At 35.3% G+C, this 15707-nt stretch overlaps 2 protein-coding genes across 2 annotated transcripts; both read right to left on the minus strand.

Annotated features, from left to right (window-relative positions):
* Positions 1-216: 216 nt before the first annotated feature.
* Positions 217-7592, minus strand: LOC111052490. Its single transcript, XM_022339218.2, has 3 exons — positions 7193-7592; positions 5177-5393; positions 217-1546 (listed from the first exon to the last, which is right to left on the minus strand). Exons 1-3 carry the CDS (start codon positions 7468-7470, stop codon positions 1169-1171), a joined length of 873 nt encoding a protein of 290 aa, XP_022194910.2. The 5' UTR covers positions 7471-7592; the 3' UTR covers positions 217-1168.
* A 2408-nt stretch (positions 7593-10000) lies between these two features.
* On the minus strand, positions 10001-12765 carry LOC111054551 (dynein intermediate chain 4, axonemal). Its single transcript, XM_039436456.1, has one exon. The coding sequence runs from the start codon at positions 12635-12637 to the stop codon at positions 10340-10342; it is 2298 nt and encodes a 765-aa protein (XP_039292390.1). The 5' UTR covers positions 12638-12765; the 3' UTR covers positions 10001-10339.
* Positions 12766-15707: the final 2942 nt, after the last annotated feature.

Raw genomic sequence — 15707 nt, forward strand, 5'->3', positions numbered from 1 at the left:
TTTTCGTTTAATAATAATTAATTATATTGTATTTTGTAAGGCTTAAGCCTGGAAACGGTTGTTTAATTATCAAGTGAAAGAATATATATTTAAGAATAATAGAGTAATATATTTTCTTGTTAGCAAAGCAATCATTTCAATAGAGACGAATGGGCTTATCAGGTTCATACAAGAAGGAAATTGATAAAAATGAAACTAGCAACAAAACGAAACACGATTTTTTGATATATTTATTTTTTTGGTTAATACAAAATTACACTCATATTATTTCATAAATGAAGCTTTTATTGTAGGCTATAATAATCAATGGCATTAAAATTGAAATTAACATAATATCTTCTAACAAATTTGTCAAATATTATTCTAAATGTAGGCAACAACATTAAAAATAGAGATTGGTTGATCCAATAGTATATTTTTATATTCAATGACTATATTCATAGATCTTATTAAATGCATACTGTGTTTTCTTCATAGCACTAATTTGTATGATTATTCAAATTTAAAAATGAAAAGGCTATTAATATACAGTTGAATATAAAAGAGATCATTGATTCTAACTAATTTGAATAAAAATGAATGATATTACTTTCAAGTGTAAAATTTAATTTTTATTAAGATATAAAGTAAACTATTACGGTAATACAGTTGAATATGAACTAATTAAATCAGCAAGACTTGAATTGATGATTTATGCGGGAATAATAGTGGATAAAATTCAAATAGGTTTTTATTATAGGTATAAAATTTGAGTTGGAGATAATAATAAATGTTGGTGATATAATTATCTACACTGAATAAAACACATTAGAATGTTCTATTGAATAATGCTGAAGTGACATATAACCTAGTTACATTTGGACTGTTGTATAAATTAGAATTGGAACCGTTTTGGGCGGAAGCCTCTGTGGTACTTTCCTGTAAGTTGTGTAATTCTGAATGATAGAATAATAAATAAAATCGAGAAAGAGTCTTCAATTCTTTGTGACAAACAGTTTGTCAAAAATTTGAGATTTGTTTGAGAGATTGAATCTGATGTTTATTGAACAACCAGATAGACTGTGTGTAGTTCTGAATGATTAAATAATATTAAGAAAGAATCTTCCCTTCTTTGTGACAAACAGTTTGTCAAAAATTTGAGATTTGTTTGAGAGATTGAATTTGATGTTTATTGAACAACCAGATAGACAATCAAAATTGAAGCAATACTGCAGAAAACGGCGGTTTTCGAAGAGGGAATCGTCTGCAATGCGGATGATGGTTTAGAGGGAGGTTTTGGGGTGCTTAACGGAGGTTTTGGTTGAACCTTCTGACAATAGACAGGGACAAATGTGATATCTGCTCTTCCTTTCTCGGCCAGAAAACAGTATTCATCGTTCTTGAATGCCGAATCTTCCTTGGTCGATAGAATACCGTCTTTAGTGTCAATGTACTTGAGCGTGCCTGGCCTGTAGGAATGGGTGGCCTCGTTCACGCACTTTGACATCGTTGCCAGGCCGTTGTGGTGGACCGGAACAAATTTACCTCTCTCCATATTCTTCTGTGCCTAGAAAAATAATCAAATGACTGTTACTCACAGGAAAAAACTCATTAAGTCACAACCTCCGTAAACAAAGCCGTAGTGCATTCGTGTGACGTCAGCACAGGTAGGGCTCCTACACTCACGTCAGACCTCACGCAGTATTCTCATCCACAAGTACCTGATGTCACCTGTTTTAAAAATGTTAACAAACTCAGTTCACGTTTGAATTTGTATTCCATATGATATAACTCATCCAGTTCCGTGATAATCTTTCATCTGATGAAAATTATTTTTCGACAATCAAATATATTATAATTTCTTCAGCATTATTTAGTTCATTTGATTATTTTTAATCACCTATCAAATTAGTTTTTTCAAATGTGAGAATATTGATACTGATGGGCACGCATAATAATACCCAAATACCTTAAAGATGCATAGACTCACATGCAACGCTAGTGTCGTACTTGGAATTGAAATCGGCCATTGAGGGGGCAACCTATAAGATTATTACATATCAATGCCTTTGTAATCTATAATATTACAAATATATAGATATAATATGTCGTGCTAAAATACCCCAATGGCGGCCTTCAATTTCAAGTAAGAGCTATCATTGGGAAGGCATAGGCATTGTGGGTCTATATCTCTTTAAGGTCCTTGATAATACCATGACTGCAAAACGAAATATTGAAACCTTAGACCAGATATAGATATAGACCTATATCTGGTCTAAGATTGAGACTATAGACCGTATAGAAATACAGAAATAGACTAGCTATTGTCCCCGCGCACAGGCACAGCCCATGCGGGGACCTTCCTCCTATTCAACAGTTATTTGTGTTAACAGCAATAATAGTTATCAATGTTTATTAATTTAACAGTCACAGTTTTTGTTAATCATGGTCATGTATTTTTAGAAATTTTATTTTATATACATTATAATATCAACATAGGCTACTAGGCTCATAGTCATGTTATAATTCTGTGTATATCTTGAGTTTTATTGCTGCTATAACATGTATTGTGTTTTTGTTTTTTGAGGAATAAACAGTTTGATTTGATTTGATTTGAGCTTCTCCAGACATCTGTGTAATCACTGGTCAGCTGATTGATTATGAATAATTCTATAGTCTGATTAATCCTATCTTCAGAATAGATGATAATATCATATTATTATTATATAATATAATATTATTATATAGTGATATCGGAGTATGGAGAAATTCCTTTTCTTTTCATATCATCCTTAAAATTCAAAATTTCAAAAAACCTTTGTGTATACATCGACGCGCAGTTGAAAAGGAATATTTCTGCCAAATCTCATAGAACTCTATCAACTTGTCGTCCTACATACTACCCGTTCAAAAACATGGAACATTATTTTTTGAAAATGTATTATATCATAAACAACAATAACAGATGCGCTTTTTTATCTTCTCAAAAGCAACAAGTTGCATCTGAGAAGATACACAAGGAGCTTTAATGTTTCTTTCCATAAGCAACAGATGCTATTTTGTATCTTCTCAAAAGCAACGTGTTGCATCTGAAAAGATACACAAGGAGCTTTAATGTTTCTTTCCATAAGCAACAGATGCTCTTTTGTATCTTCTCAAAAGCAACGTGTTGCATCCGAAAAGATACACAAGGAGCTTTAATGTTTCTTTCCATAAGCAACAGATGCTATTTTGTATCTTCTCATAAGCAACGTGTTGCATCCGAATAGATACAATAGGAGTTTTAAATGTTTCTTTCCATTAGCAACAGGTGCTCTTTTGTATCTTCTCAAAAGCAACGTGTTGCATCTGAGAAGATACACAAGGAGCTTTAATGTTTCTTTCCATAAGCAACAGATGCTATTTTGTATCTTCTCAAAAGCAACGTGTTGCATCCGAACAGATACACAAAGAGCTTTAATGTTTCTTCCCATAAGCAACAGATGCTATTTTGTATCTTCTCAAAAGCAACGTGTTGCATCCGAACAGATACACAAAGAGCTTTAATGTTTCTTCCCATAAGCAACAGATGCTCTTTTGTATCTTCTCAAAAGCAACGTGTTGCATCCGAGAAGATACAAAAGGAGCTTTTCTGAGTTACATCCTTTTAGCATAACACAGCCTTTCAGCTGACATTCGTTCAACATGATCTTTCAATATAAGTTGTAACTGTCTCATTCATGAAGAATCTCTGTGTGTAGAGAGCTTCCTTCATCTAGGGATCTAGGGTTTCTGAAGCCCGATGTTTTTTGCAAAGCCGTGAATATTACTCCGCGAACTATAGGAACCTTGCCTATATGCCGTTTCAAAATCACGGAGGCAAGATGTGGGACGCATTCTGTATTAATAATAGTAATAAACAGAGCTGTAGAATGGTTAAAGCAGCTTAGAATAGAATTGTGAGTGAGTCTGGAAGAACTGAATATTTTTATTTTTTAGGCTTGGCCTGAACTGATATTTTATGTTTTGAAGACGAGGGTCTAAGACCTGATTATTATTCTACTACAGTACATGAAAAGAAAAAAAAATCTGGTGTGGTACACTCACACAACTTTCCTTGCTTATTGAACTGTAAGCCTCATTCTTAAACGAGAATAATTTAGGGGAATAACATAATGACGAATGGCGGCAACATATTTGAAACTACGATCAGACTATTGTATATGTGTATTATTGTTTTCAGAGTACTTTTTCCTTTGTGTAAATTGTGAAATTCGATGATTTTTTCAAAAGTCGTCAAAACAGCTGTTCTACAGATGAAATATCTCGACTATGTGTTCTTTTTATAAACTGCTTCTACCTACCTACCTCATGCACGAGAAGGAGGTTACAAAGTGCATTTCTCAAGGATGGGGTGGACCACCCATTAGTTTCCCAGGAAGGAGCCTCATGCCAGTTGATAGAGCTGATAAATAATTATACAGGGTATGAATTTGAAAAAAATCGGTCAAGTCATTTTTGAGAAAATCATGAAAAACATGGTTTTTTAGTAATTATCCGCCATTTTTCTTAAGAATATTACGGAACTCCTGCAATTTTCCCAGAAATGAGACTCATGTCAGTTGATAGCGCTTATAAAAATAGCTATACATGGTATAAATTTGAAGAAAATCGTTAGAGCCGTTTTCGAGAAAACCGTGAATAACATGGTTTTTTAGTGATTATCCGTCATTTTTCTCAAGAATATTACGGAGCTCCTGCAATTTTCCCAGAAATCAGACTCATGTCAGTTGATAGGGCTTATAAATAGCTATCCATGGTATAAATTTGAAGAAAATCGTTGGAGCCGTTTTCGAGAAAACCGTGAAAACATGGTTTTTTAGTAATTATCCGCCATTTTGAATTGAATTTTATTGAATTTCTTATTGTCGGATCCTCATGGTATAAGGACCTCAAGTTTAAAATTTCAAGTCAATCGGTTAATTAGGAATGGAGTTATCGTGTTCACAGACATACACACATACACACACACAGACCAAAAATCATGTTTTTGGACTCAGGGGGCCTTGAAACGTATAGAAAACTTGAAATTAGGGTACCTTAATTTTTTGGAAAGCAATACTTTCCTTACCTATGGTAATAGGGTAAGGAAAGTGAAAATTCAAGGCTGATGTTGGCATCAGACCCATACGATTGAATGAAAATTAATAATCGTTACCTTCAGATATTTGGAGAATTTCTCGTCGAGTTTTGGATGTGAATTGGTGGCGCCACATGTAAGTTTGCCATCCTTCATGGATCCCAGCCGGTCAGGATGGCAACACAACGGAATACAGGGTGTTTCCGCTATATGGCATGCGCACACACGACCTGTCATCGTTGCCTCGTCCAGACCGAACACATCTTCATGGCTGAACTCGTAGCCTGTCAACGTGCTGCAAAAAAACGTCAAATATTTCTAAATTCAAACTTCTGGCGGATATCTAAGATTCAAGCTTACAAAAAATAGTTTTAAAAAATTGGAGTGATCTGTGGTCTAGTGAATAGAGTGCTTGTATAGCAACCTATAGTGAGGTCCACGTTATAATGGCATTGGAGAAAGATAGGAGAAAAACGTTGCCGATCCTCTGTCTTGTCTATGCCTTCTATAGACGGTAGTTGATACAGGCTAATTGATGTAATATTAACTGTTTCAATAATTTCATAATTAAGATGGAAAATTTTGTTAATTAATTATTAATACATTGTCAAAAGACGATCTGGCAACAGAACAAAGCGAGAAAGAGATAGCGCTATCCGCTTTGTTGAATGATAGACAAGCATAGCAATACCATTGCTATAGTGAGGTCCACGTTATAATGGCAGTGTTTGATTATAGAGAGGTCCATGTTATAATGACAGTGAATAAAGATAGGAGAACATCATTGCCGATTGTCTGCCTTTATTTATTCTATTTCAAAATTGTTAAAAACAGATTTGGCAACGTTGCGGAGCTATAGAAGGATAGTGCTCTCTGTTTTGTCGAATGATAGACAAGGATATCAACACCAATATCAATCAAATACTGCCATTATAACGTGGACCTCACTATATCTTTCTCGCTTTACTCTGTTGCTAGATCGTCTTTTGACAATGTAGAATTGATAAATAACAAAATATTCCAACTTAATTATGGAATTATTGGAAAATATAATTTCTTGCTTAACAAAATAGAATTAATTATTTTAAACGAGAATGAACAGTTAATATTAGGTACATCAATTAGCCTGTATCAGCTACCGTCTATAGAAGGCATTGACAAGACAGAGGATCGGCAACGGTTTTCTCCTATCTTTCTCCACTGCCATTATAACGTGGACCTCACTATAGTTATGTGATTAAAAAAAATTGTTCCTGACTTCTCTTATGTATCCAAACAATATTAAAAAATCAGAACTACAATATATACAGGGTGATTCTTAATTAAGGTAAAATAATTTAATACGTTATAGTAGAGGTAAAAATAAGAAAAAAGTTCTTATTAACATTATTTATCCATAAACGCTTCATTAGCGAGCTATACAGAGTGAAAGATTTCGCCCGGAATTCAGTTCCTCTGGTGAAATACACCGATGCTGGATTGTTTGGGGACTAGTTTTTGAAAAACCTATGCTGGATTCATATGGAAAAATGTCTGAAAAATTGAATAAAACAAGTCTGGAAGCTGTAGTGTGAGTAGTTTTTGAGAAATTTTTATTGCGAGAAATTATTTATCAAACGTAGAAGTCTATGTTTTTCTACTTAGATTTTTAGCATATTTAAACTTCTTTCTCAAAAACTACTCACACTACTGCTTCCAGACTAGTTTTATTCAATTTTTCAGATATTTTTCCATATGAATCCAGCATAAGTTTTTCAAAAACTAGTCCCCAAACAATTCAGCAACGGTGTATTTCACCAGAGGAACTGAATTCCGGGTGAAATCTTTCACTCTGTATAACTCGCTAATGAAGCCTTTATGGATATATGTTTATAAGAACTTTTTCTTTTATTTTTACCTCTACTATCACGTATCAAATTATTTTACCATAATTAAGAATCACCCTGTATATTGCAAGCACCAATGTGACTGGACTACCAGCAAATTACCAAAACATTGTTTGAAGGGACGGATTCGAGTTCCAAAGGACTCACTATATGTATGAATGAGATTATAGGAAAATTTAACGTCAACTTATGCGTAGACTATACTCACGTATTTTCAGTTATTATTGTGATATTATTATCTGGATGGGAGAGATCCACGTCATTCATGGTCAGGTCTATGGTTTCCCATAAATCGCAGAGGGGTGGTCGTGTTCTAGTGAACAAATTCCTGAATATTTCTTCTGCAGTTGGAGCGGGAACAATCACCACTGGAGGATCGACTGCTTCTTCCTCTTCTTCTTGAGACAACGCTGGACCGAACTGCAAGACCAGGCTTGCCAAAATAAATACGCAACAATAATTTACCCGCCCTAGCTTTCCCAACATCTTGAATCCGACCAAAAAAATTCGACAACAAAGAAGTCTCAAGTAAAACAGTTTGGTAGTACATACACGAAAAACTATGAAAAGCTCAATCACCTTCGAATCCAAACCCTCAATTGAGTCGAAAGCCTCGCCTGAAAAGATATCATGAGGAAAATCCCTTACTTTTCAAAGGAAACTGCAGTTTTCCTTCTACTCGACCACGAAAAATGATTTTGTAAACAGGAAAATCCTGATTCTCAGATGTGTTTTCAAGGATAAAAATTGAGACTATTCTGTTCAACTACGACACCAATTGAGGTTTTTCAATTTCGTCAAGGATAAAACTTGACTATTTTGTTCAACTACCAATAATTGACGAAACTTCAAGCTTTCAAAACCACTATGAAAATAATCAGAGGAAATGTACTAAAATTCTGATAAGAAAATGACAAATGTTTAAGGAATTGATGCAATAACACAATATAGGCTGTCTTTTTTCTTTAGGGCTACTTCAAATATAAATAAAAATATAAATCTCAGTACCCTTTTAAATTATTTATTTGTCACAACATTTTTCGGACATTAAACAATGGCATTAAAATGGACTTGAAAATGGCATGAATGTCTGAAACATGTTCATTTATTCATTTCATTTCATTGGCAATTACAGATCATAATTATAATATGATTGGGAGAAGACAACAGGCATAGCCCAAAACTGTCTTCTCCCAAATTTTTACAAATAAAAGTTTCAAAAAAGAATAAGGTTAAGGTTTTTTATGTTGTGACAAAATAATTTAAAAGGGTACTGAGATTTATATTTTTATTTACACAATAGGCTGTTTTGTCGTGTTTTAGATTTATCCATTTTAAAATACATAATTATATTAATGATAACCAGTCTTAAATGATTAAGGATTGTCGTCTAGCAAAGCTAACAAATTATAATGTAATAATAACGAAATAGGTTGTCTTGTTTCACAGCAGTAAATAAAATATTCAACTTGGATTAATTTGTTCATTACTTTACTTTATTTTTCTTGTTCGTCGCAATTAAAAGTCATTGGTTACAGTGGAAAAACAAAAAGAAAATAATAATTTATAATCTTGTCAAAGAAAATCTATAACGCCTATTTGAATTTATATGAAAGTAAATCTCCTTTAGTCTTGTAATTTTTCTTTAGGACTACTTATGACTATAAATAAAAATAGAAATCTAAAGTACCCTTTATAAAATTATTCATTGAATAAATAATGTTAAAAAGGTTACAAAGATCTATTTTTTTATTTATATATTTTAGTCTTGTTTGGAGAATCCTTAGTATTATGATATTTATCATTATTACCAGTAGTCTAATGATTTTTTTATTTGTGAAAGTCCAATCAAGGACACAAGGACGTACTAATACAAATACTAAAGAACTCCTTTACATTTTGATTACATTATTTTATTTTCAGTTCAATAGGCGATAAAATAATTGACCGAACGAAGTGAGGTCTAAGATTCAAGTCGACGGTTTGGCATTTCTCTTAATGTTTAAATATTTAAATGTTTATATGTTGCACATTTACGTTTACATTTTGATTACATTATTTTATTTTCAGTTCAATAGGCGATAAAATAATTGACCGAACGAAGTGAGGTCTAAGATTCAAGTCGACGGTTTGGCATTTCTCTTAATGTTTAAATATTTAAATGTTTATATGTTGCACATTTACGGAGATTTTCATGAAATTTGACAGGTATGTTCCTTTTTTAATTGCGCACTCCTTGAGGTTGTGTTTAACACCAATTTTCATTTGTTTCAGTTTAAAAATGTCCCCTCTCTTGTCTGTGGAAGAACGAGCTAAAGTCGTTATGAGGTCTGGGGATCTGTGGTGCGAGTACAAAGGTGGTGGAGGGCTGAATGAGGGATCCAAGCAACACTGGATGCAAAAACTGTTAAAAATTGCTATTCCAAATTGCTAACAACAGGGAGTGTCGCAGATGCAATACGATCAGGAAGACCATCAACGTCAAGGACAGCAGAGAATGTTCACAGAGTTCGCGTGAAATGTTCATGAGGAGCCCTAAGAAATCACTGCGTCAAGGATCTCGTGAAAGTGGTCTTTCACGTTACTCTGTTGCAACGATTCTTAAGAAAGATCTCAGTGTTTTTGCATCCAGTGTTGCATGGATCCCTCGTTCAGCCCTCCACCACCTTTGCACTCGCACCACAGATCCCCAGACCTCATAACGAGCTGCTATTTCGGCTCGTTCTTCCACAATCAAGAGAGGGGGCATTTCTAAACTGAAACAAATGAAAATTTGTGTTAAACACAACCTCAAGGAGTGCTCTATCAAACAAATGTAGTTCTAACCAAATTGGTTCATAAATAAAGAAATTATAGCTGTATAAAAATAGGGAGTGACTTATCAAACACTCTGTATTTCTATTAAAGTGTGTTAAATAAAGGCAATTATCTATCTATCTATCTATAAATGAAGTTTTAATAAAATTGTTCAAAAAATAAAGAAATTATATCTGTATAAAAATAGGAAGTGACTTATCAAACACTCTGTATTTATATTAAAGTGTGTTAAATAAAGGCAATTATCTGTCTATCTATAATAATATGAATACACAATAAATTAATATTAGAGATTTTTTTATAAATATTTTGATCGTTTATTTTTCCACTATAACTCACTATAATAACATAAATACAAAATAAATTAATATTAGAGAATTTTGAGTGAATATAACATGAGACGCCAACCGTTTTTCCGTGGTTTTTCTTGTGAGTTTTCAACAGAGGAATTACTTTGAGCGCTTCCTCTTTGAGATCAGAGTCGGCAGACAGCGCTTCAAAATAAATTAATATTAGAGAATTTTGAGTGAATATAACATCAGACGCCGACCGTTTTTCCATGGTTTTTCTTGTGAGTTTTCAACAGAGGAATCACCTTGATCGCTTCCTCTTTGAGATCAGAGTCGGCAGACAGCGCTTCGAGGAGGGCGACCGCCAAATACTGGAACGGCGACTCGATGGAGATGGCAATGTCCAGCATGTACACATGGCAGTCGCCCCCAGTGTCGCCAGCACACACACTGTTGCCAAACATCGAGAACGAAAACTGAGTGAACAGACACTTCTTGGGACACACGATCTGCAACTGCGGTTTGATCAGCTTCTTAGAAATGTCCCAAACCTCGATCAACTGCTGGTTGAGGTTTGTGATGACGGTTGGGACATGCGGATGCCAGTCGGCGTATGTTATCCGGGACATGCCACTGGTGAGAACCATCAGAGGCTTTGCAAGTTTCTCGGCCCAGATTCGTATGCACCAATCGGCGCCGCTTGTCAGGAAAATGACGGGGGATACAGGGTTGTACTCGATGGAGTATATGGGCCCCATGTGCGCATCAAACTTCTCCAGATAACTCTGCGTGTTCTGTAGATCGCACTTGTAGACTGTGCCTGAGCTACTGCCCATCATGTAGAGGTTCCTGTGGACGGGATGGAACTTGACACAAACTGCTGACACAGCTTCTTTGTCGGAGTTGCATTTGGACCGCTCCTTGACCCTGGTGCTGTGATGCACACACTTCTTAGTCTTCAGATGTAGATCCATGTACTTGTTGACGTGTCCGTTGCCTAAGCACTCGATCAACCGGTCCTCCATCAGATCCTCTTCCACCCAGACCACAGTGCACAAGCCGTACTGCAGCGAGCAGTCCTTGGACATGTTTCGCCCCACAACTAACAGCTCCCTCGTACAGATGTCCACCAGTTTGATGACGCCGGTCTCAAACGCAACGGCCAGTATGTTGGGGTGTTTTATGCTGAACCTAACACTGCGCAGACGCAGCTCGAACGTGTACTCTCGTTCAGGATGCACCAGGTTCTTCACATTCCAAACACACACCAAACTGTCATGCGTGTTGGAGAACTTGTCGCCACCCGTATACCCGACTGCCAGCATGTTGGGGTCATACAAGTTCCACGACAAACTCGCCACAGATTTCGATCGAGTTTCGGCGGTTCTGTAGGTCCACAAGTGCTTGAAACTGTACACACTGTCCTCGTCTTCGGCACGGAACGTTTTGAACATCTCCTGCCGACTCTGAGCATTGTTTCCGGTCAGCAGATGCTCGATCATCATCGCTTTCAAGTAGAATCGACGCGGATCAGTCAGCACGAAATTCTGTAACCTGATTGGCTCAACTATGATCTCGGGAGTTTCATACTCGACTTTATCCACTTTGCCTGTCACCTTCATTTTGGTGACTTTCGTTCTCTTGATGACTCGATTGCGTATAGTCTTCACCATGTCCATGTAGTCCCAGACCGATGAAAATGTCGCCTTGTTGGCGGTTAGAGGTCTCGGGTGGCTTGTGCTGACGGTGCACACCTTATTCGAACCCAAAGTGGTCTGGGAGAAGGAGTCGTTATTCTTCTTGATACGGGTGTTGTCACTCAAATACTTCTCGTTAGCGTCATTAATCCTTGCCCCCTCCATCGTATCAACATCGGCCGCAGTCGACCTGATCGAGAACAGCTGGATGGTCGGGGTTTCTTCCAGCCTCAAAACCAACCTCTCATCATCGGGTATCATCCTCCTATCCAGCTCCTCGTCGCTCAGATGCACATGGTACAGGGAAGGCGCTCTATCGATGGAGGGGATTGACTCCCTAGAGGAACTAGCCGCACTTAAATTATAGTCTAACTGCGAGAAAGACATGCACTCACTCTCCACACTGGCTCGTTTCAGCCGGTTCACAGTGTCTATCAGATCCTTGTCGAAGATCCCAGCTTTTGGCTGGTCCGACACTGGAAACCGTTTCTGACCGAACTCCGAGATATCCATCACAGGACAATAGTATAGATTATCACTCTTCAACAACCTCTTCGGGGTACGGTCTCGTTCGTCCTCAGAAACCATGAACGGTTGTTTCTTGTTGGCTGTCACGACTATCTGTCTACCAGCTCCGTTTGAGTAGAGGTTGGATTCTTTGATTTTGGGATGTCTGGTGACGGAAAATGTTACCTTTTCAAGCTGGGTGCTGGCGGTTCTTGGCTGGTCGTTTTCGTCTTCCGCCTCGAAGAACGCCACTTTGTCGAGAGTGGACGGTTTCTCGATCTTTCCCAGCAACTCATTTAGGGTTTTGTTGATTTTGTTTTGTGTCCTCGCTTTAGAAGACATGTTGCCTCTTGAGAAACTCACTGAATCAATCTATAAAAAATAAAATGAATAAACTGATGAAACTGAATTCAATAATTAAGAGTTGCTGATGATTTACTATTAAATCGTAATCCAATCAATTAAATTGAATGATCATCTCTACATAATCTCTAGACCGCATGTATTTAGATTAAGTTTTGAAGCGGTTTTTCGACAAAAGTTGATTCAAAACGTTTTGTTTCCTGGTTCAATAGTCTGCTTTCCAATCTATTACAAATCTAATTGATGAATATTTGTGTCTTACTCTAAAGGTAAACATAATCATATGATTCGAATTCTGTAACCAATTAGTATTCTGACCTTATGATTCTATTATTACCGTACATGGAAGAAAAAACAGAAAATAAAATGATGACTAGTTCAATAGATGCGATCATAGATCTATTGAGATTTTTTTTAATTTTAGTGATCCTGTTATAGTGAGGTCCACGTTATAATGGCAGTGGAATAAGATAGGGGAACATCGTTGCCAATTTATCTGTCTTGCCACTGCCTTCTATAGAAAATAGCTGATACTGGTATATCTAATGTAGCATTAACCTGTTCATTCTTGTTTTAAATAAATAATTATTATATTTTTAAATCCTCAATAAAAGCATATTTTTCAATGATTTAATAATAAATTCTCATAATTGAAATTAATGATTTTGTGTATTTATTTTATTTTTGCATTGTTGATAAACGATCTGGAAACGTTGCGGAGCTAGAAAAGGGTAGCAGTGTCTGCTTTGTCGAATGATAGACAAGGATAGAAACACCAATGATAGTCGAATGCTCTCATCATAACGTAGACCTCAAAAGGGCTAAATTTAAAGGTTGAAGGTCTAAATTTATAAACGTTGCTTGAAGATTATTTATGCTGCCATTATACCGTAGACCTCAAAAGGGCTAAATTTGAAGATTGAAGGGCTAAATTTAAAGGTTGAAGGGCTAAATTTATAAACGTTGCTTGAAGATTATTTATGCTGCCATTATACCGTAGACCTCAAAAGGGCTAAATTTGAAGATTGAAGGGCTAAATTTAAAGGTTGAAGGGCTAAATTTATAAACGTTGCTTGAAGATTATTTATGCTGCCATTATACCGTAGACCTCAAAAGGGCTAAATTTGAAGATTGAAGGGCTAAATTTAAGGTTGAAGGGCTAAATTTATAAACGTTGCTTGAAGATTATTTATGCTGCCATTATACCGTAGACCTCAAAAGGGCTAAATTTGAAGATTGAAGGGCTAAATTTAAAGGTTGAAGGGCTAAATTTATAAACGTTGCTTGAAGATTATTTATGCTGCCATTATACCGTAGACCTCAAAAGGGCTAAATTTGAAGATTGAAGGGCTAAATTTAAAGGTTGAAGGGCTAAATTTATAAACGTTGCTTGAAGATTATTTATGCTGCCATTATACCGTAGACCTCAAAAGGGCTAAATTTGAAGATTGAAGGGCTAAATTTAAAGGTTGAAGGGCTAAATTTATAAACGTTGCTTGAAGATTATTTATGCTGCCATTATACCGTAGACCTCAAAAGGGCTAAATTTGAAGATTGAAGGGCTAAATTTAAAGGTTGAAGGGCTAATTTATAAACGTTGCTTGAGATTATTTATGCTGCCATTATACCGTAGACCTCAAAAGGGCTAAATTTGAAGATTGAAGGGCTAAATTTAAAGGTTGAAGGCTAAATTTATAAACGTTGCTTGAAGATTATTATGCTGCCATTATACCGTAGACCTCAAAAGGGCTAAATTTGAAGATTGAAGGGCTAAATTTAAGGTTGAAGGGCTAAATTTATAAACGTTGCTTGAAGATTATTTATGCTGCCATTATACCGTAGACCTCAAAAGGGCTAAATTTGAAGATTGAAGGGCTAATTTAAAGGTTGAAGGGCTAAATTTATAAACGTTGCTTGAAGATTATTTATGCTGCCATTATACCGTAGACCTCAAAAGGGCTAAATTTGAAGATTGAAGGGCTAAATTTAAAGGTTGAAGGGCTAAATTTATAAACGTTGCTTGAAGATTATTTATGCTGCCATTATACCGTAGACCTCAAAAGGGCTAGATTTTAAGATTGAAGAACTAGATTTAAAGGCTGAAGGGCTAAATTTATAAACGTTGCTTGAAGATTATTTATGCTGTCATTATACCGTAGACCTCAAAAGGGCTAATTTGAAGATTGAAGGGCTAAATTTAAAGGTTGAAGAGCTAAATTTATAAATTTATTTATTTATTTATAAGGTTAGCAAAAAAAAAAAATACAAGAATCGGAAAAGAAAAAACAGGCTATTGCCTAAAACTTCTTCAATTTCCTAATTTAGTTTTAAATTGTCCAAATATTATAGGTTATGTCCATTTAAATTTCTACACCAAATCACAATCTAAAATACAAAAATAAATGTTGCTTGAAGATTATTTATGCTGCCATTATACCGTAGACCTCAAAAGGGCTAAATTTGATGATTGAAGGACTAAATTTAAAGGTTGAAGGGCTAAATTTATAAACGTTGCTTGAAGATTATTTTTGCTGTCATTATACCGTAGATCTCAAAAGTGCTAAATTTAAAGGTTGAAGGTCTAAATTTATAAACGTTGCTTGAAGATTATTTATGCTGCCATTATACCGTAGATCTCAAAAGTGCTAAATTTAAAGGTTGAAGGGCTAAATTTATAAACGTTGCTTGAAGATTATTTATGCTGCCATTATACCGTAGATCTCAAAAGTGCTAAATTTAAAGGTTGAAGGGCTAAATTTATAAACGTTGCTTGAAGATTATTTATGCTGCCATTATACCGTAGATCTCAAAAGTGCTAAATTTAAAGGTTGAAGGGCTAAATTTATAAACGTTGCTTGACGATCATTTATTTATTTGTGAATAAAAGTACAGATCATATTATGAGTATGATTGGGATTAAAAAACAACAGGCTTGGCCCAAAACTATTCTTTATAATAAAGAAACTATTTCCAAATTTTAAAAACATTATCAAATAAATGATAATTTGAATAATTTTAATTGTTGAAAGTTCAAGTCCAAATTTTGTTC

The sequence above is a fragment of the Nilaparvata lugens genome, chromosome 10, assembly GCF_014356525.2.
Source record: "Nilaparvata lugens isolate BPH chromosome 10, ASM1435652v1, whole genome shotgun sequence".
NCBI classification, from domain to species: Eukaryota; Metazoa; Arthropoda; class Insecta; order Hemiptera; family Delphacidae; genus Nilaparvata; species Nilaparvata lugens.